This window comes from Gobius niger, assembly GCF_951799975.1.
Source record: "Gobius niger genome assembly, chromosome: 20".
Taxonomy (NCBI): domain Eukaryota; kingdom Metazoa; phylum Chordata; class Actinopteri; order Gobiiformes; family Gobiidae; genus Gobius; species Gobius niger.
In genome coordinates this window covers 14,653,952-14,676,491 of record NC_136871.1, presented here as the reverse complement: position 1 = coordinate 14,676,491, position 22,540 = coordinate 14,653,952, and the positions used below count along the sequence as shown (strand labels likewise).

At 38.8% G+C, this 22,540-nt stretch overlaps 1 protein-coding gene across 2 annotated transcripts in view; it reads right to left on the bottom strand.

The window, feature by feature from the left end:
* Positions 1-22,540, bottom strand: part of itpr1b (inositol 1,4,5-trisphosphate receptor, type 1b) — a 63,462-nt gene that overhangs the window by 21,609 nt on the left and 19,313 nt on the right. The window contains exons 30-43 of one of the 2 annotated variants that reach the window (XM_079578516.1): positions 22,279-22,404; positions 21,629-21,829; positions 21,303-21,554; positions 21,081-21,206; positions 20,773-20,901; positions 19,726-19,846; positions 19,453-19,637; positions 18,936-19,084; positions 18,661-18,772; positions 16,975-17,010; positions 12,452-12,487; positions 11,156-11,203; positions 9,828-9,954; positions 7,365-7,549 (exon numbers count right to left, since the gene is read on the bottom strand). In XM_079578516.1, the coding sequence (XP_079434642.1) occupies positions 7,365-7,549; positions 9,828-9,954; positions 11,156-11,203; positions 12,452-12,487; positions 16,975-17,010; positions 18,661-18,772; positions 18,936-19,084; positions 19,453-19,637; positions 19,726-19,846; positions 20,773-20,901; positions 21,081-21,206; positions 21,303-21,554; positions 21,629-21,829; positions 22,279-22,404 (1,833 nt within the window). The remainder of the gene's footprint in view (positions 1-7,364; positions 7,550-9,827; positions 9,955-11,155; positions 11,204-12,451; positions 12,488-16,974; positions 17,011-18,660; positions 18,773-18,935; positions 19,085-19,452; positions 19,638-19,725; positions 19,847-20,772; positions 20,902-21,080; positions 21,207-21,302; positions 21,555-21,628; positions 21,830-22,278; positions 22,405-22,540) is intronic. The other variant, XM_079578517.1, reaches the window with a different exon arrangement.

Genomic DNA, 22,540 nt, shown 5'->3' with positions numbered 1-22,540 from the left:
CCATTAGCAGAACAGAGCCACTTTAAAAATACGTATCAAATTGCAGACCTGTTCACTGCTGAGTCATTGTGAAAAAACAACCTACAACAGCTATTCTCCCTGAGGGGCTTATCCATCTTTGGCCTACTGCTCTAAGCCCCCTGGGAGCTGCACAGATCCAGTCCTGAAAAGGCTTCTTATTCTTTGCCCTTCAATAGATTTGATGTGTCAGCGAAACAGACCACACTTTTTATGCACATTAGCATCACCCCAGTATTTGGCATAAACACACTGTACTTACGTAAGCCCTGTTTATACTAATAGCACTCATTTCCATTTATTCTGCCTTTCATGCCTCCGTGAAAAACAAAGTCGGATTGTTTCATATGGGTAAATTTTTATCACTGGGACATGGATAGAGGCATTATGAGATGAGATACTGTGCGCTACTAACAGTTAACAATACAATTGTAAAGCTACTGTAAATATGTCAAAAGGTTTTTATGTCTTCTCATCTTAAAAAAGTATTTTTTAAAGTTGCTTCTTAACACTTGTAACCAACAAGTAACCTGACCTCTGTAGTTAGTAGGGGTGCAACGGTTTGGTTCACGGTGCAGGACCCACGGTTTGGTAAAATCAGTAGGCAGTATTTATAGTCTACAGTCAAAACTGCTATAGTACAAAATAGAAAACAAAACTGTGGCGCTCTATAGTAAAAAAAAAAAAAACATAACAAAAAATCTGTGCAGTGTAGGCCATGTGCTTGTTCGTGATAAGTTTCAGTTTTGCTTTCCGTACACGGCAGCTAAAACACTCACTTTTTTGGAAACAAAGCTTTTGATTATGACGAAATTAGATCTTATGCATTTGTCTGGCCACTGGATCCATCACTCCATCAACATAGACTAAATCATGCACCATCACTTTACGGTGCATATTGTCAGATTTTTGCACTTTGGTGCTTTGTTACACCGCGAGTAGTCAGACAACATTCTGTAAACACTATTTACCTGGTAACAAACCGAAAACTACACTTTAGATCATAGATGTCACAAGGCACTAATTTACCTCCGTTTTTCAATTAAAAATAATAATAATACAAAATATATATACACTGCGTTCCAAATTATTATGCAAATTGGATTTTTGTGTCAAAAATGTAAAAAAAAATAATAATAATAATGAAACTCATGGATGGTATCGTGTCTTGGGGCTCTATGAATCACTGACATTAATCTCAGAGACCTGGGATGATTAGTTTTCAGGTTAAGCCCAGTTAAGGGAAAAAACTACTGAAAAAGGGTGTTCCACTTTATTATGCAGATCATCATTTTCAAGCAATATGGGAAAGAAAAAGTGTCTTTCTGCTGATGAAAAGCGTGACATAGTTGAATGCCTTGGTCTAGGTATGAAAACCTTCGATATTTCATGAAAGATTAAGCATAATCATCATACTGATAAGAGATTTGTGGATGATTCAGAGCACACTCCGGTTTGTGCAGATAAAGGCACAATATGGACGGTTTCTGCCAGACAAACACATCAGATTATTAGAACAGATGCTACAAAGCAGCATACAGGTATTTGAAGCTGCTGGTGCCTCTGGAGTCTCCCGAACATCAAGGTGTAGGACCCTCCAGAGGCTGCAGTTGTGCATAAACCTTCTATCCGGGCCTCCCCTAAACGGTTAATTGAATGTTCATGAACAGAAACGGCTGCAACGGGCTCAGAAATACATGAGGACTCATTTTCAAACAGTCTTGCTCACTGATGAGCGCCGTGTAACGCTGGATGGTCAAATCAATGGAGTAGTAGATAGTTGGTTAATGGCCACAATGTCCCAACAAGGCTGTGACGTCAGTAAGGAGGTGGCGGAGTCAGGTTTTGGGCCAGAATCATGGTGAGAGAGCTGGTCGGTCCCTTTAGGCCCTTTTAGGCTCCCTGAAGGTGTGAAAATGACCTTATATGTGGTATATATATATATACACATATACATATATACACATATACACATATACATATATATATATATACATATATATATACATATATATATACATATATATATATATATATATATATATATATATATATATATATATATATATATATATATATATATATATATATATATATATATATATATATATATATATATATATATATATACATACATACATATATGTATATATATGAAATATATGTGGAGTTTCTGACTGACCCCTGTCTTCTATGCTACAAAAAGAAGAGCCGTGCTTTCCCTAACAAGATCCTCTTCATGCATGACAACGCACCATGTCCTGCTGTAAAGAATACCTCTGCATCACTGACTGCTATGGGCATAAAAGGAGAGAAACTCATGATGTGGACCCCTCCTCCCCCTGACCTCAACCCTATTGAGAACCTTTGGAGCCTCAACAAAAAAAACTTCTATGAGGGTGGGAGGCAGTTTTCATCCAAACAGCAGCTCTGGGAGGCTATTCTAACATCCTGCAAAGAAATCCAGGCAGAAACTGTCCAAAAACGTTTAGTTTAATGGATTTAAGAATTTTGAAGCCGCTATCACACAAGGGCTCCTATGGTAAAATATAACTTGACCTGTTAATATTTTTTTTGATTGAAATAGCTTTTGATTTCAGTAAATATGACCTCCTATGCTACAAATTCAACAAATGACCATTTTCAGTTAATTACAATCTTTAAAATGTATTGAAACGATTAGTTGCATAATAATTTGGAACAGTCGATTTTGAGGTTTTTATTTTTGAAAAAAATACTGTTATCACTAGGAATTTTTTTCCACCACATTTAAATGATCCTCAACCAGTTAAAGACTTGAAAATTATGCTGACTCTCATTTGAGTTGACAATTTAGAAAATCTTAGAAAAATGTAATTTGCATAATAATTTGGAACGCAGTGTGTGTATATATATATATATATATATATATATATATATATATATATATATATATATGAAAATAGAAAATGAGCGTTGCTTTGGGTCCCATAGGTGTAACAGGTTGTAGTAAACTCACGGGTGCTCTTCCAAGGAGCTGATAGTGCATGAGAACAGAGGAGAGACTGGCTGCGCGTGTCAAAAGCAGTCAAAGAGGCATGGAAGCACTCCGTAGTTGCAAAAATTAAAAATCAAGATGAGTGGCTTGTGCCTCCTCCTGTAGTCTATCATTAATATGCCGTCACCATTGTGCACAAACCCCGTAAGCATTAAGGACTTTAAAAAGGCTCCACAAGTCTGTCACATGTCCTTTTAATTTGTGGAGCCTTTTTTTTTTTTTTTCAGTGGTTGTGAAGCGCAGTTCAACGGCTAATGGAAACAAGGTCGCAGGTAACGTGACTTTCCTTACAAATCTGCACACCATCAAAACAACCAAATTATTATTTTATCTTTGTAAATGAGCCAGATACAAACATTTGTAAAAGTTTAGAACACCACGCTGGTGAAAAAACTGTATTATACTGTTCTGCACGAAGGTTTACACCTGCTTCTCCCATGTACTAATTTCTTGCGCAGTTTTACTTCACTTAGTCATGATAAATGATTTGCATTTTCCCCGCCTCAAATTTTGCGCATTGTAGCAAAATTTCCTTTGTTTGCATATTCATGAGGACCCATGCCCTAAGTTTGCTATGTGGCCTTTGCTGTTTTTTTAGAAATGCAAATACCAACTGCGCTTGCCTTTTGCTCCACTTTAGTATACTCTACCGTGTTTATACGTGTTAAAATGCTTTGTAAATGACCCCCATAATCTTAAGGTGGCACAGCTAGAGGTTCCTGGGTTCGATTCCCGGATGGGGCCTTGTGTGGAGTTTGCATGTTCTTCCCATGTTTATGTAGGTTTCCTCCGGTTTACCCCACCACTAAAAACATCCACAATAGGTGATACTGACCATCAGCATGGCTCCACAGGATGGGCCAAATGCAGAGTACAAACTTTTCCTAAGGGGACAATAAGGCATTGGGTCTCCCTCCTGTATCCTGGGACAGTAGCAGAAATGTAGAGAGTTCTTACGGCTGTGCATTCTTTTAAAAGCTTCTCAATCACTACTTGTACTGTGAATTTGACAGGGAAGCCATGGTGGGGGAGTGTATCTCACGCCTGGCTGAGCTGAGCGGAGCAGCATGCCACAACAAGCCTATTGAGTAATAGCAGTGGCACCTGTTCGCGTCTGTGTCAGCTCAGCGATCTGAGGTCATCAGGAGGGTGTTGAGTAGATGGAAGGGGGGGGGACTTCTTCTCTTACATAAGCCACATAAACAGTCTCTCTATAGAGCACTTTTGGGAAAAGGCTTTCTAGTCACTAAGTATAACCCAAGTGTGCATGTGCTGATGGGCTGCCCAGATGAGTATGCAGGGGTGTTCTGAGCCGAGGCAGAATTATGCCACAGTATGTGTGCTACGTGTCTGCTTGAGTTACACTGGTGAGTCACAAGACAGCTTATCGTGTGGAAGCTCTGAATAACAACCTGCAGGGAGTAATGTCAAAACATGCTATCTTGTCCTCGTGATCTTTGTATACTTAAATTACATACGCCCAGATATTCAGTTCACTGACAGAGACTTGCATTTGTACGGCAAACGCAAATAAAGTATGGCCAATGTATTAGCCAAAATAGTTTTGAAAGATTTTAGAAGATACAGCATGTATGTTGATAAAATTACAGTGGTATGAACCTTCTTAAACAGAGTATCGTAATTAGTATTTCCAGTGGGTGGACTTTGAAAGAACTTTTGACTGAATTTAACTTGTAGTAATACAATAGATCTGGCCAGGTCCAGTCGACTGAAGAACAGTTTTATGCACCAGGCTATCAGAAAGCTATTAAAATCTTTTCAATCTTGAATACGAGTGTGTTCGAATTAAAAATAATGTGTGATGTGTCTTCATGTGGTCATGATAAGGTCTAGAGTTGGCCCAGACCATGTGCAATGACCCACTTCCTTTTAAATTCAGTAACGTACTTATCTCATCCCTCTGGGCGGTCAAATCAGTTCCAGAAACAACAGTGCTATATCCCCAAATTCTTTCTCTTCCTCCTGTTCCAGCTTTTTCCCAGAAGTTGTTGTTGGCTTGGCTACGACCCCACATTACCTTAAAAAGCAAACAAACTACATCGTTTTAAGACATTTGAAAGGCTGTTTTTGTGCTGTTTTTCACTGAGAAAACAAGGAGCCTTCTGTCCAAAAACAGACCGGGCTATCATAAGTTATGCAAGATAAGGAAATGTGATGCATCTGGTGATATACTGAAAATGATCCCCAGACCAAACATGATACTTGAACAAAGCTCATTTGTATTCACATCATGTCAAAGCCTAAATACAATTACAAAATACAATTAAAAAAGAAGTGTCAGAGAACCCTTGACCAAGCACTACACCAAAAAAACAAAAAGGTAAAGCACCTCACTAAGAACGGGTTTTAGAAGCTACAGGGGCTACATATTTGGCTGGATCATCCTAAATATAAATCAAAATGAAATTTGTATAGAAAAAAAAAGTGGTAAATTCAGTATGAAAAATGGGGATGTTTTGAAACGTAATCTCTATTATAAATAGGGACATTTTCCAAGGGAATTAACAGGAATTTCTGGGAATTAACACAACTGAGTAGATTTGCAAAATTTTATTTGATAGTTTTACACTGAAATATATCTATCGCAGCAGAGATTTCAAACAGTGTTTTAGGTAGTGGCTGATACAAGAGCTTTTAGAAATGTTTGTAGCCATCTTGTATAATATATTCATCAAATGTGTAGTATTACAATATTGTACAGTCTGCTCTGTGTCAGACTTTGTGTCAGACACAGGCTCCGCCCACTCCTCGTACAGTAATGGTCAATGTCTGTCATGATCTGAGTTACAGACTGGTGAATTAACCAATCACAGTGTTATAAAACAAAATCATTGTTTACAACTTTGCCGTTTGTCCCAACACTTATTAGAAAGACAATTAAGCAGAATTTAGGCTTAGTTTAGCTTTGTTTTGACACATGACAATATGATCCACAAGCTTCTTGTATGGGTTGGAGGTGTGAAATTACGCAAATGCATGTTTAATGGTTCAAAAACATTATTAACGGGTAGCTAATAGATCACCAGTAGTTAATTCAACAATTTGGCTGTTTTTAATTAGTGAAAATTCCCAAATTTCCCGAGCTGACGTTCACATTGAAAATTTCTGGAAATGTTCTGCTCCTTTGCAGCTCTAATTTCAAGACAGGCAAGTTAGGACAATCAGTAATTCCAAATAGCTCCTTAAAAAAAGTTGGCTGGTAACACAGGTTCACTTTTAGCAATGACAGCTGCAAACAAGTATTAAAAGGTTAAAATGTTCCCAATTAAAGTACTACACATTGACTCGAGGGCCTGAGGAAATCATTTCTTAAGTACATTCTAATAGTTCACCAGAAGTCTAAATTTTGGTCAGGTGAGTTACATTTATTGACAGAAAATGTCCAGTCTTTTATTGCCCTCCGTTAAGAACCAAGCATGATCCAGTTAATAGCAGGCTTGTTTGGAGGCTTCGAGCACCAGTCCCTGAGGCAGCAGCATTTTTTGTAAGCAGGGTCATGTGAGTGCTTTTGAATACGGTAACTGCATGATGCAAACATTAGCCAATCATTCAGCTGGTCTGAATCAACATAACCACAAAAGCAGAATGCACAGAAGCGCACACGTCAGACACATGCTGCAAATGCAAAACCCTCTCAAAACAATCCGTGAAAAAAACTTGCCACAGCCAGAGAATTAGTGATGTAGCAATATGTTAACAAATCATGGCGCGAATCTTCCAAACTGAAGCTATTACAGTGTTATTCAGTGTCAATGTGTTCAGTGTTCAATGCAGTTTTGTGTCTAAAACGTGCACATGCCATCTGCTGTCCCCCTTTTCAGTCAAGCTTTGTTATATGATCTGAGAAAGAGGATGGTGTAGCTAGCCAATCAGTTCAACATCTATAAACTACTTAACGTTGACGACATGTACCACGCAAAAATCAAACGCTTCAACAACCATTCCACAAAAGCGAAGTCATTCTAAACAAACTAACCATGCCATTCCCATGTTCAAGTGCTTGTGGTTGAGGCCTTTCTATGCTTCAGCTAAGAGTTCCAGGATCAAACAGGATGATCAAGTTTGGTCTTCAAGGGCTTTTTTACCTGTCAGCCTTAAGTCTTTTCATCTGCACAGGATGCCTTGAGGGCAACAATTTCAACTCTTGACACCACAACTGCTGGATAACACCTTGACGCTAAGGTGCAGCGTAAGGGAATGCTTTGGTCACACTTAATCACAGGTTAGTGAGTGTCACAGGCTTGAAACGGTGTGTTTAGTGTAGTTCTGATTGGATAACCCTACTCACCTGGATGACTGTGTTCCCGCCCTCCAGCAGTGCTATGGCCAGTAGGATGCTCTCCTGGAAGATGCGGTCACTGGTGGCGTTCATGATAAGGTCTATCACCAAGTCAGAGGCTCCCTCTCTGTCCAGGTGGCACTGGACCTCAGCCAAACTCAGCTCACCTCGGCCACCGATTCCAGAACTCACAACTAGAGGAAAAATAATAGCTTTGATTTGTCAAATGAATTTTAAAGCAGAACTAAGTAAGTCATACCCCAAGAGCCCATAAGCACCACTGCAGGTGTCATAGCATGTTGCGTTTTATTAATCATTAATTGTCCGTGAGAGTAAATACTACGCTGATAGAAAAGACAAAGGGAGAGAGGGTTATTGTTCATTGTGCCACAACCCAATTACACAGTGGAAATTGTTGGGGTCTTTTTTTCACTCAAATTTGGTTGTAAACACTGCTAAAGCTAAAGCCTACAGCTAGCTTTAGCCCGTTAGCCTGTTAGCTTCTTCTTTGTAAGTGAGTCAGTAAACTTTATTTGTATAGTGCCTTTCACAGACACAGAGTCACAAAGCGCTTCACAGTGTTAAAACATAATTATAAAACAGCATATATGTATATATTTGTGATGCCATTAGTGTGTATTGGGCCTCCGGCTCAGAGCAGGGAAAGTTGCAAGTGTGGTTTTCTGGCCAGAGACACTGGGGGAGATGACAAAAAAAAAAACAATCATCCTATTAACCCTTGTATTACACCAGAGGGACTACAAAAAGGATTTATTAAGGTAAACAAGTTACTTAGTTCTGCTACTTAAGGAAATCTAAAACTCATATAATATGTTTACGCAACACAGAACTGCTCTACTTCCTCTCTATTTCATTAATCTGTGATTTTATTTCATTAATCTGTGACTTTATTTCATTAATCTGTGACTTTTTTCATTTGTAAGGATGATCTGACTCTTGTCTTATTGTCTTTCTTCTTTGTATTTGTGTGAGCATTTTGTAGCGCTACAAGCTCCCACATCCACACCATGAATGAGAGGTCAGATTAAAGGCACCCATCAGAGACATCTCTGACTGGATGAGCCACTGAATCAACAACACATCCCATTCTAGGCACGAGTCAAGTCTCTGCCGTCGCCTGGCAACAACACGCCCCGTGTTATGCCGAGGAGACCGCCAGTGGGGCTAACTTGAACAGACAACGGATAAGGGCTTAGCCGAGTACAAGGCCATGACTGTGAATATGATCAGATTCTTCTTTTCCTGTTCTAAAGCATTAGACATGAACAATGAGTCACGACTGATGAAAGACACACGAAATGTCAGTTACACACAACATGTTACATGTAAATGTCAGCCCGCTGTGAGCAGATTACTAATCCACCTATAGACGCATAGAATAACTCTGCTTGACAGGCTCATTTTAATGTGACATGACAATAACTGACACATTTTAATGCAATAATATTATTTATCATTTACTTATTTTTAATTATGGTTGCACAACATGGCAGAACAAAACACAAATTGTGTTTTTTTCTTAAAAGTAGAGAAATTTAAAATTAATTTGCCATTTGTGTTTTAAAATAAAGATTGAGTTCACATTCTAAAATAGGTCCATGAGCGTGAACATGAGAGACAACTGAAACATGAAACGCTAAACAAATACAACAATCTCATGCATTTGAGAACATGTTTACGTAGTTAGTATTTGTAGTTTTCAGAAAACAGTAATAGTTGAATGTGATTTGTCAATTACTACCATGAAAAATGTGAGTTTGGATCCATTGCAAACAAATGTGCAGCCTTATTTTTAACATTCAACAATTCAACAAGTGGCATTGATCTCCGGCCATTACATTAGAGAAACACTTAATGGGCACAGATGCTGAGACACAGGTGATCTAATATTAGTTTCATATTTTAAGTTGAACTACAATATATATTATATTCTAATTTTCAGAGTTTCACCTGTATGTATCAGGAGCCAATAATGCACAGAAAGTTGACTTGAAACTGACTAAACATCTGAGTGAAAACGACAGGATGATTGAAACTGCTACTGGCACAGCTGAAACACACACTTTTGTTTCTCGGAGGGACTTTCCTCCACTTGTCCTGTATCAAAATTAAGACATTGCTAGACAACAATGGTCTCATTTTAGGTTATTTACTTAATGTATATATTCACTATATACGTAATAACATAATAGAATGGAAATATCACAATAAAGGAAAATGCCTTTTGCAGTCGTTTCAAGCCAACTCTAACCATGCTTCCTTCTACTGGGTTATGTGTACGATGAATCATGTGCCAAGAAATAAACAGCATTTAGATACCATGCTATGCACATTGTTTTATAATGCAAGTACTGTGCAGTAAAGTAAGTGAAATGCAACCCATTTTTGTGAAACTTTTTTTTGGACCCAAGCCAAGGTAAATGCCAGCGCTGCGCTTTGAGCGATACAAACCTGTTGGTGTTTTTCCCGGAGCAGCTGAGGTCAGGGGCACATTGCTAAAAGTAATGCTCTCACGCCGCTGTCCAGGTTTGACATTGCCGTAGTAACGATTGACCAAGATTTGCCGCAGAACTTCTCCCTGTCAGAGGAAATGAAAGTCACCACACGGAGCCAAATTGCACTGGATTTTAAATACACATATTTACTCATGTATGCCGATAGCTCAGTGTATGTAGTGACAAACTTAGCATTACATGGTTGTAGTGTATATTCTACATAAAGCAGCACTGGTGTTCAGAGGTGTTGCAAATACTGAACCAGAAAACAGATGTACAAAAAGTATCGTCTGCCATTAAATTGTGTAATGCTACTTTACAAGTGATCTGGTGGATGCACATACTAGAAACTCACCGGATCCGATACTGGAAAAAATACGATATCGGGTATCGGCAACAAATATCCAATATTGAACCGATACCAGTTTTGGCTCTCAACGCCTTAAAAAATAAAAAACGTTTACCACCTAAATCTAAATCTATATATGCATGCTGTATGTCATTGTAAAGCTGAGAACCTGGAGAATAAATGTATTTTTGATCGCCGTACAGAATTCTGCAGTTAGCTATAGCATGCTAATGCTAACGAAACTATGATAGAAATACCTAAATTAGCCTGATAAAATAAAATAACCACTGCTGAAGCCAAGTGTTTGTGTTCTAGTTTATGAAATAACTGATCTCACATAGTTGTAATGATCAGTTCATGTGAGTTGTTTATATGAATGTAACCTAAAGCTAAATAAAATGTTTTACTCAGAGAATGCCATTTGTAAGAAAGTCTCATGGTATCGGTAAATATCAGATATCGGCAGATACTCAAACCCCAGTATCGGTATCAAAAAAATCTGGATTGGTGCATCTCTATTAGCAACCGCGCCTTTGAGATGAATCAAAAAAACTTTGTGTAGTTACCGGAGGAAAACAGAAGAATAGCAATGCCATGTGAACAGAATAAACTAAGATCAATGATAGTTTCGTTATCATCATAATTTAAATATCAAACTTGCTTTGGAATTAAAATAGCTAAGTGGGTGGATGATGTTTCCTTCAGAGCTTACCGCAGAGTTCTCCTTGACTTTGTCTGCTACCTTTGTCTCATTTCTCTTCCAAAAGGAATCATATCCAGTAAAGAAGGAAACCATTCTGAATACACGAGTAATATACCTTTCATCTATTGCAGGAGCCTATTATCTCACAAAGTTTATTGAACAAACTTAGCGCCACAACAAACGAAGACCACCCTGTAAGTCTGTGCTTGACCAATCGAAACCTTGAACCTACCCTCTTTTGATCCTCCAGTTGCTTCTCTGGCTGGTTTGGATCAAGCTCCTTAAAACGTGAGGTGAGTAAGCAGCAAGCAGTGAGCAGTGAGGAAAAGAATCAAAAAGATCCAAAAGCAGTTGTGAAGAGATTAGAAATTAAAACAGCCAGTTAATTCAGTGCACATTAGTTACGAAGCATGCATCAGGAAAATACACAGATATATAAAAGGTGATTTAGTCATATTAGGGAATACTACAGGGTGGGAATAGGTCATGCAAGAAATGCATAAAACAGGAAAACCTAAACTAATAAGCAATGAAAATAAATTATGCCCAACTCAATGAATTCACATCAACATCGTACTCAAGATTTAGAGCTTTCAGATCATTGTCATTTCCTAATTTTTAGAAGTGAATGCTTGACATTTAAACAATGAGGCACAGGAGAATCTTACTTCAGGGCCTAAGCCGAGTGAAACAGCTGCAGTAAAAACAAAACGTCAATCTTTTGATGTGAACAACTTACATTAGCATTGTTTTAAAAATAGGTAAAAAAATAGGTATACACTTGTATACTTATATGATTGTAAATGTTTACATAAACAATTACTATTTTGCAATATTCTATTCAGATACAATTGACATTCTGTTTACTTTTCCTTGTGTTTTTAGGATTATGCCATTGTGCTACTGTGACCAAATGATTTATCCTGATGTTTGTCTAATTAAAAAAATAAATAATTCAGACTTATGACACACACATTTGCCATCTTTTCCAACCACACAAGAGAATAATACACACTTTGATGCTAAAAAGAGATGGGAGGACAGAGGGGAGGGACGACTAAATATTTTGATTGCACCAGTGCGACCAGTTGGATCCTCACCATATCAGCAGATTCTTTCTGCATCTATGGGAGAGTAATTAACATTTTTTTTAATATTATGTTCATTGTCAATGACATTTTTCAAAAGTATGTTTAAGAAGATTAAATTAAATAGCAATTTGCATAGATGAATATATAGTGAATGTGTTGTTGAAGCACGGGTACTGAACTCTGGATTTAGGATGCTTTTGGAGCATTTCTAAAGTGACACATCTGAATTATGTTCTGGGGCAGTTAACTTTTTAATTTTAGGCGCACCAGTGCAGCCAACCCAAGATGTCAGTCTAACTCTGGGGCAGAAATACACAAATGTGGAGAAGTTGAGGACTCATGATCACACACTGGCCACGTTTACGGCGTGAGTACATTAACGGACTAATGATTTGGACATATTTAGTTACAGCCAGCTGTAGTAAATGTTAACACACCTCAGCAGGGGACTCGGGCTCTGGAGGAGGAGCCAGCTAATTAAAACAGAAGGATGATGTTAGTCAAAAGATGTGACTCGTAAATTAGGCGTGTTGCTCTAATCCAAAGACTAACAAGGCAAACCAGGATGAAAAGTGTAGTAAGGCCTTGGCTTAATCTAAAGAAGCTCTCAGCAAAGCAGACGAAAACATGCTGCTGTGAACAGTGCAGAAAAGAAAGCATGAGTTAAAAGCAACATGAAGCAATAAAGCCAAACACATTCAGTGTGTCTACGTGTAAAAAACAAACAAACAAACAAAGCCTGTTCGCAGAGCGCGGTGCGTACATTAGAGACGGACGCGTGGTCAGTGGTTCCCAAAAGCCACTTAACCGTCTGCTGCAAAGTGCACAGACTTTGTAAGGCGCATGACAACTCATTTATGTAACGGGTATAAAAAACACAATAATAAATCCCCGATAAGCACTAAAACAAATCTGTTCTTTGATCAAAACACACGCGTAAAAAGATAGATCAGTACAATACGTAATATATACTGCATATCACATCTGGATAATTTTACATTACTTTTTTTTTTTTAAATCAAAATCCAACTTTATAGAAGGCAGTTAACACAACATGGTGAAATACTGCCTTGTCACCTGCAAGAGATGATTAAAATGTGATTCAGAGATTAACCGGATTGAACAGTGAGCAGCATACTAACACAAATCAAAAGACAATTCATCGATTAAGTCACTTCCTTACATGGTCAAGGAGTGTTGTTTGTTTTGCTGATTCATATAGTGCAACTTACTGGAATTTCCCTGCAATAAACTCCCTTTTACATCAGCCTTTGTTGCTTTGTGGAGAAAAGCTATGACAGAAAGATACAGCGAAGCAACACTTAAATGCCACACACACACACAAGTCATGGTAAATATTCTCTGGCATTTCAGTCTACCCGGTGTCGGTACGGCATCAAGGCCCGTTTGAGTCGTAAGATGACCCGCTTTGTTTATTGCTTCCTGCCGTTTCTCATGTTATCAGTGAAGCGTGAAGGGGAGTGTCTGGGCCGCAATAGCCAATATTAGCTTTGTCAAGCTTCCAAGAATGCGAGATATAATCTTTAGGGTTCACAAATAGACACAATGAAAGGGCGGATATGGATACACAAAGTCATGTGAACTGTATGTAATAATTCCAATAAACAAGACAGAACAGGAGGCTTTAGAGAGAATACAAAGAAGTCCAACATTTCGCCAACGCTTACCACGTCATTTTACCACGTAATTGACATCTTCAAGGAAAAGGCTGTGATAATATACATTAGCCTCTAGCCTCTAACACTTCTCTTTGTTCTATCAAATTAAATGTCACTTTCTCTTGTGCAATTTTTTAGAATTACTGAACACCTCACAGCAGTACAAAGTTAAAATATTCCAGGGACAAAAAAATAGCAAGTTGTTGATTGTTATGTAACTGCAGCCTGGGATTTGGCAAGAGTCCAAGAATAGTGCAACGTGTGCAGTTGAATGTCTGCAGTGACCCCTTTTGACCAAGGAAGAAAACAGCAGCAGAAGGCGTGAAGGAGATTAAACACTAAAGTCACTCACGCAGGAGGCTGGTGGTGGTCACATGCTCTGCTCCCGGTATTTGTTCAAGGGCGACAGTGGCTCAGGTATAATCATCTTATAATAGTAACTTATCACCCTGGTGCCTTAGTGTGCTTTACATCACATCATTCACAAAAGTGCTATACAAAATAAAAGCATTTTAACCTCTTAACTCCCGCCTTAACCGAGCACATTTTCTCCAGCTCAGCTTTACCCAAATCTAAAAGCTTCTTGACTATAGGCCAGTGTAAACGCCTCATTTGAAAGCCACAAAATTGATCTAAATTGATATTTTTCCTCACATTGTTGTCGTCCCTTTTTTGCCTTTTTTTAGTTGTCACTTTTTTCTTTTTTGTCACTTTTTCATCGCTTTTTCTTCACATTTTGTCACATTTGTCACTCTTTTTGTTGCATTCTTTGTCACTTCTAAAAGCATTTTTTGCTTATTTTCTGTTTCTGTTTTTTGCTGCGTTTTCATCCTCATTTAAGTCTCGTTTTTGTCGACTCTTGTTTCAAGAAGCTTTTAGATTTAGGTGAAGCTGAACTGGAGAAAATGTGATTGGTTCAGGCAGGGGTTAAGAGAATAATAATATAAAAGTAACTTAATGCAGACAATTAGCTCCCATAATTCAGAATTCATCAATACAAAATACAGAATTGATCTGTCTCAAGGCATTATCACTCTTATTACAAACTCGCCTGTCACATACCAAGCTTCAAGCAGGATAATTCCCTTCACCTGCAACTTAAAAATATCCCAGACACTCTTGAGGCAAACTATCTCCCATAATTACGATGGGAAAAACGAAACGTTAAAAATTCTCAAGAACACAACAGAGAAATCCAGGCATGCGTGGGATCCCTGTCATAGAAATGTGTCTGCACAGACCACCGAACCGAGTTTTAAAATAGGGCCTTACATAAGCCAGAGCACGGTTATGTACTCAGAAGCATCCTCAACAAACCCTATTACATCATCAGAGTAAGATAAGATCCCACTTTGACACGCGCCACCTCGTTCCAACAAAGAAACACGCGACAAGCAACTGCATAAGGGCAGAGCAACCTCAAAACAACAATTGATTTTTTTTTTTTTTTTTTTTTTTTAAATCGGGCTTCAATTTTATCAACCTTGTTTTTGTGTTTTTTTCCTGGCAGTGTGAGAGAACCCTCTACCTCTTTTTCACTGCACCATTGTGGCAGCCCTGTAATCACTTTCCCTGGATACCAAAACCAAAAGTCACAAGGATGATGTGGTTAGACAAACAGGACAGCTGCACTAATCCTGAGAAACTTCAGTAAAGGGCACTGAGGCAAATGCAAATTATTACATAACACCAGTGATGGTTTACAACAGGTTTTTTTTGGCACTCCACTCTATTTGACAAGCTGCTTTTGTTCAGCGCACCGCACGGGTGAATGATAGGGCCAAGCGGCATGTGCCAAGGGGCTCCTGAGGGGAGGGTGTGCACGTTTTTCAGATCCACCATATGGGAGGAGCAATGAGGACAAACTATTTGTCTCCAGAAAGAAAGAACTGTCCTGTTTTCTGTGCGGGTTGGGGATTTCCACAGCGACCAAGTGGTATGCAGTCATGCTGTGAAGTAGCAATGAAGGGGAAACAGTACAGGAAGACCAACAACGTGGAAACTGGGAATTGGTGGGATCCCTGCCAACTCAGGAGGAGACACCCATTCAGAGGAACTTGTCCAGATTAAGTCCTCCTCCCAAGGCAGCTACTATTGCCACAATCCGGTATTATTGTATTATAATACATAGATATATATTATGCAGTATTGCCATCGTCCTCTTGACTTTGTTTTTCTAAGACTAAGATTTATCTACTGACACTTAGCCTTAAATAGAGGCTGCCTCATTATTACAGTGGGTAATGAGGAGAATATAAATATAGACCTAAACTATTTTGAATGTTCAAAAACAGCACCACTATGATTGAGAGCAATGGAAGAGGTTAGCATAATATGCTGACCTCTTCCATATTATGTTGTGATATATCAATACGTCACAATACATTTTTTTGGTCTCTTTAAAAGTGTATGATGGAACTTTTTATGTGGAAAAGAAAAAGTATTGTGCATAGTTGACCTTTCCGTGACCTAACGGCTGTATGAGTGGTTAACACAGCACATCACAGGGGCCTCTAAGACGCTCCAGTGTCAATTGTTCTTAGAGTTTCTGAAAGGTTTTCACTGCAGAAAACCTTTCTCTCCAGAAAACCTACAAAGCAATTGATCCTGGAGCTTTGTAGAGGCCACTGTGATGAAAAGTAAAGGTGCCATGCTAATAATCACCCCTACAGCCACAGGGTCAAAAAGGTAAATTGTGCATGAAAAGTTGCATAATGCTTATTTCAGATTTCTAGTTCTGTATTAGTATTGTCATAATTGTAACCAGTGTATATTTAGCCCATAAAAAAAAAACATTTTCAGTATACCATATTATATCTTCTGACAACAACATAATAAAATAGAAGTAATATAAAGATGTCTAAATTTGTTAACACATTGTGCTTTGCAACTGTATCAGTTTTATTATTTTTATGACTTATTTAAAGGGACTATACAGATACTGCAATGTCCTAATGTGTAGAATGAGCTCAGAGCTGTTCACCACAACTGCCGCTAAAATCCTGCACTGTCACTCAACAAGTTGTTAATTCGGGTCCGAAGTGCCGTCATGCACAAGCTTAATATAGAAGCTGCAGTTACGCGTAAGACCTGAGGTGGCAGTAGTGAGTATTAAATGACCAACTTGCATCTAGTCCCTTTGAGGCTTTAATGTGGCGTTTCTCCTTAAGGTAATGCATGACAACTAGACTATGGGGCAGACGAATGTCACTACTGACAATGCAATGCTACACAAGCAGTGAGCAAATGAACACGGTTAGTATAAGGTAAAAAAGGACAACCTCAGCCACATCCATTTCATCATCAAAAGCAATCAGCTGCAAGAGAGGACACAGGGTTAGTGAAGCTACACGTTTGGACTGCGAGTGCGCAGACAGTTGTTGGTGACGTTTGACAAAAAAGCTGCTTACGGTTTCAAATTGAGATTGCGCCACATTTTGAATAACCGTCTACCAATTTTTATGTCAAATATGGTAGAGGGCGAGTAAGAAGCAAAGAGCCTTTTCATTAGTAGAAGTGGTGGTTGTGCGAAATTGTTAGAACATGCAAGGTGTTAATAGTTTTATACATTCAAATTTACTGTGATAAACAAGAGTTGGAAGTACTTATAATACTAAGAAAGTAAAAAATATTTGCTTTAAATGAGACCATAAAAGTTGCTCTTCCTTTCAGGGAAAGTATGAGTTTTCTTCTTTCATCTTGTAACTTGCAGAGTTATCAAATAAGTTGGTAAAACATTGCACACTTTCTGATTCTCAATAGATCAGCCACTTGAAAATCCAGAGGGACACATTATCAATTAGTAACATTAGCAATTTAAAATTCCATGACATCTGTTGCAAATTCATCGATATACTGTATCTAGATCAGGGGTCGCCAACAGGTGAGATGATTCAATCCGGCCCACAACATGTAGAGCTCAGATTGTCAAAAAAAGAGAGTCTCTAGCCAATTTCTCAGCAGTTATTCATTTTTACGGAATGTTGTGACAGTTTTATTCATAGTTAGTATCACCAAAACTAGTCGCAGCAAATACACAAACTAACCTATCGTCTGGTGGCCTGGTGGGCTACTGCTGGAGAGCGCCGGCATCCGGGCTCCCGGACTTTTCACACTTAAGACAAAAGGCCAAAGACCTGTCCTGAGAGAAAAGCCTTCCTTTCTTCCTCTAAAACCATGCCCTGATTGCATCAGTATCGCAGACGTCTGCTACTCATCTGCATAAACACACCAAACTGCCATGGTCTTTCCTGCTGTGCTGTTGTGACCTACGCTATATGGCTGGATCAGAGAGAGACTGCTTTGTGCGTTCTCCGTGTATATACATATATTAAACCTCACCTTTTGACTAGACAACATATCTCTAAGCTTTATTAAGTAACAAAATCCACAACAGGAAATAACCAGAATGTTCACTCCAGGCACTAGAGGGCAGCTTAAATGAATAAAAAAGGAAATAATACCACACGTGTCCAGCAGAGGGAACTAATATAAATGGGGTTAGGATATAAAAAACACATTATAGCCATGTGTATTTTTTGGGCGCTTTTGTTTGTGGACCCCGACAATACACTTCAACCCCTGATCTAGATCCATCAGGCCATGATGTGAAGAATTAACCAAAATATATATATATATACATTAAAATCAATGTAGTTAACTGAATTAGACAAGGCTTTTATAATCATTCCATGTAATCATTTCTGCAGCGTAACAATTATTTAAATAGCCCATATTTTATTTTTGCCATGGAAAGAGACTTGTTTTTGTGGAAAATAAACATACAATAATTAAGTATATGAAAACAAAGTTAAACATCTATGGTTAGAAAAGAACAATGCCTCTTTGTAGCACTTTTTTGTTTTTTAATAGTAATCTCAAATGAAAAAGTGTATGTATATTTTCAATGTGCCTGAAGAGTTGAAGCCTCAGTTGTTTTGTTTAATAAACATAGACGTGTCACATACCTTCTCCCCATAACCCCTGTCTTTGGACATCATTTCTCTCAACGTCTGCAGGACTTTGATGCAAAGACGTTCTTCATTTTCTTCCAAAAGTTGCTTGGTATGTTTGATAAGTCTGGTTGGAAGAAATGGAATACAGGAAAATCTTTTAGACCAGAGTACAAAGCGTTAATAAAGTGTATTTAGTACATGGAAATATATGAAAATACATAAAGCCCCAAACAGTGAGTAGGATTGCAATGGGGCAATGGTTTAAATGGTCTGAAGTGTGGACCTACTTTGATATAAAGCCCCCACTTTCACATTTTCGGCGAGCATCTGTGTTTTCAGGGAAGAGCAGCTCTGGGCGATGCAGGACATCAACAAGGACGGAGAGCTCAGCTTGGACCAGCGGCCTCAGGCGGTCTTCTAAGGCTGACACAATATCCTATAGTTCACAGGGGTTGAAAACTACAATGTAGGATCAATACTGGACGTGGAAATGTGTTCACAGCACGAATACGCTGTAGATATGGTTTAACATTAAGTCTCCCGAGAACAGTCAGGCCTTACAGTGTGCGCAAAAGTGGAAGTTGAAGCACAGTCAAGTGAACTCATGTGAGACAGGAGAAGTGCAACTGTCTGGCTGATCACACTATTTGGAGCTTCACTTCAACAATAACCTACTTTAACAAAGTACACACTTGCAAGTTTATGCTCATAAAATCATAAACATTCTTTCTCATCTTTTTCACAATTGCTTAATAGCATTTCATATTAGTAGCTGTGCATAAAAGACACCATTGTACATCAAACCTGCAGTCTTTCAATGATATTTCTATAATCCTTGGAGGTGGTCAGGCCAGAGTCTCTGCGAGAAGTGTTTTTAGCCGACATTCTCCAATTTAGGATGCTCTTCTGAACGACATTATTGGACTTGACAAAAAGATTGTTGACTTGGCTGTCGAGATCCACTGGGATGGCGATTGCTCGACTCTTAGCTGGGCAAACAGACAATACGGCAATATTTCAGTTTGTGACTCGCCCAATAAAACGCAATATGAAGGATGTAATTAAAAAGTGTCTTACCCACATCTGAGAGAACTTTTATACAAGCCTCAACGGACGCTTTCTGGAGAGGGTTTAACCAGTTACAGTGGTAAACCCTGAAGACACCCTGGAGCAGCTGTACAAAAACTGGCTGACGAGTCTGGAAAATAAGGACATTACAAAATAAATGCAAGTGACAAAAGAAAAGAAAAAGGTGGAAGATCTACCAAACACCTTAGTCTTTGTGCCCTCAAAACAAAGTTACTTTTCATTTCAAACGCTAAACATCATAAAAAAAGGTGTATTCACTATAGTGCTTGGGGTCTGAAGGGTCTTCCCCAAAAAGGTCAAAGTCCCATCACAACACAGTGCACAGAACTCTTAGGAAAAGTGATTACTACAACCACAAAAGCTATCAGCCGTTCAATGCGCAGCAATACAATAAATACCTCAGAAATCTTTCCAGGAAAGGCCGTCTGTTGCAAGAAAAAAAGGGTTGATGTGCTCATGAGCCATTTACAGTGATTATGCAAAGTACTAGGAAGGGGTAAGAGGTCACAGAAATCTAATGGAACCAACATGACCTTATCTAACAGATGCGTAGATAAACTGGTCACAACTGCACAATTAGAAGATAACTTTAGAGCATCTATGGGTGTTCCAATTATCGGGATAAAAAAAAAAATCACAGGCAAATAGGACACAACTAAATCAGGAAGAAGGGTGATTGTATTACATCACCGCATCATGTGCCCGATATTCCTGAAATGACTTAAAGATCTGGGAACAACAAGTCTAAGAGCCACCGAAACTAAGCAGAGACTTTTGCTGCTAAAACCCTGGAAAACAATCGTATACTTACATACATATAGCAAGCCAACTATGCGAAAGAAAGAAAGGCACAAACATGACTTTAAGAACAAAACACTTTTATACTCTATATATTCTGTGTCAGTATACTAAGTGCAAATTAAAAGGAGTCTATATACCAGTAAAAGTATAAATATGCATCTCTACATGCTTTATCGGAATACATCGCATCAACAGCTTGAGCATGTGCGCCGCATGTCGAACCCTCCTTGTTACCTGGAGACTGGTGCTTTGGTCGGAGAAAGGGGAGCTGAAGAAACATGTGACGATGCTCATGACTGTTTCGGTTACATAACGCTCCAGCATGGTGTCTGCATGTTTCCTGTCGCTCGTGTTGTTGCACACCTGCCGGCACAGAAGAAAGGAATAAGTAGGTGTGACTCATGGCCAGCGGGTCACACTTCCTCCGTGTGGACAACAGGTCATTCACGGCGTGCCCACTGAATGCTGTGCTGCCAGAATAACAACATAATAATACAGTATGAAGCACACTTACAGTGCCCTACTTAATCACAATGCCTTACCCGACAAATGTCCACGAGGAAGTTCTCAAACAGCTTCCACATGTGGTTGGATGTGTAGATCTCCTTCATTTCAACCTCTGTATCCACGTAGCAGTGGTTTAGAAAGTTTATATAAGCGACTTTCACCTTAGAGAAGAGACATAAAACAGTAAAGAAATAACAGTTATATAAATATGATAATTTTCCAGGGGGGATTTCAATAAAAAGCCTTGCTGTGCTCACCTCAGGGATACAGTCTTCATGTGTAACAACCCGCACGATATCATCCAGGGGCAGCAGCGAGTTGCATTTGATTTCAGTGTAGACATTTTTGCCCTCTGTGCAGACAGCCAGCAGCTCCACCAGGTGAATGTGGTACATGAGCTGGCTGTTTGGATCCATACGGTCCCGCTCTGACCGCATCATTTGTACCAGAGTCTGGAAGGAGGCTCGATCATTGTAGAACACCAGGACATCCTCACCCGAGTTCACAAGCTAAAGGGAGAATCAGCAAAATCAAAACCAACACTATAGAATGTAAAAAAGTCAAGAAGTATTTATTTTCTGACCTCAGCCATCACTATGTCCTGGCATTTCTTGATGAACTTGCTTTCTGCTTTAACAATCGTCTGCAGAAACTTGAGATATTGCACGTGTCGACCGTGAGACTCGATGCAGTGGACGAAGTGCTGGACGACGCGCTCGCTGATTTCACTGCACAACTGAAAGTTATTCATGAAGATGTGCTGCATGGTGACGGCCTCTAGGATCTGGAAAAGGGCACGCGATATCAAGAAATATTAATACCCATCCAAAGAAAAACACTGGGATTTCTGGAATATGCAAAACTGAAAAAGATTAAGAATCTACAAAAGGTCTTTCCTCTGTCATCAATGTGATTTTTTTAATTCAATTTCAGCTTTTCACCTTACAAATGAATACAGCTTTTACTAACATGATCCAAGATTATAAACATGGTAGACATTTTAAACATTTGATTCCTCAATCGATTTCATTCCTCAAAACTCCCAAACAGGTGCCATTACTGCCTCAGAATAAGCAGTGGATCTGATGATTAAAAGTCCTTATCACGATAACTGACCGTAGTTGAGATTTTGCTGAGAGTTTGATGCATTGCACAGCCCCATTTCAAAATTGATTTAATGTTTAGATCTTTGCATGAATAATATGTCATTTGAAATTCTTAACGCATACTCACCCCTGGGTTAAGAAACAAGTTAATGTGTTTATGGAGAAGAATCTGGTTTTGCTGGTTCCCAGAACAGAAGTTTTGGAGGAACTCATGAGCCAGTTTCATTATCTCTTGCATCCGGACATCTTCGCCCTGAAAGAAAACGTCATTAGATTATTAGGCAAACTTAATTGATTATACAATTGTACACACTGAATGTAAGCACAATGTGAATTAAACCGATTATTAATTGAATATACCCATGATTATACTATACATAAGGCGATGG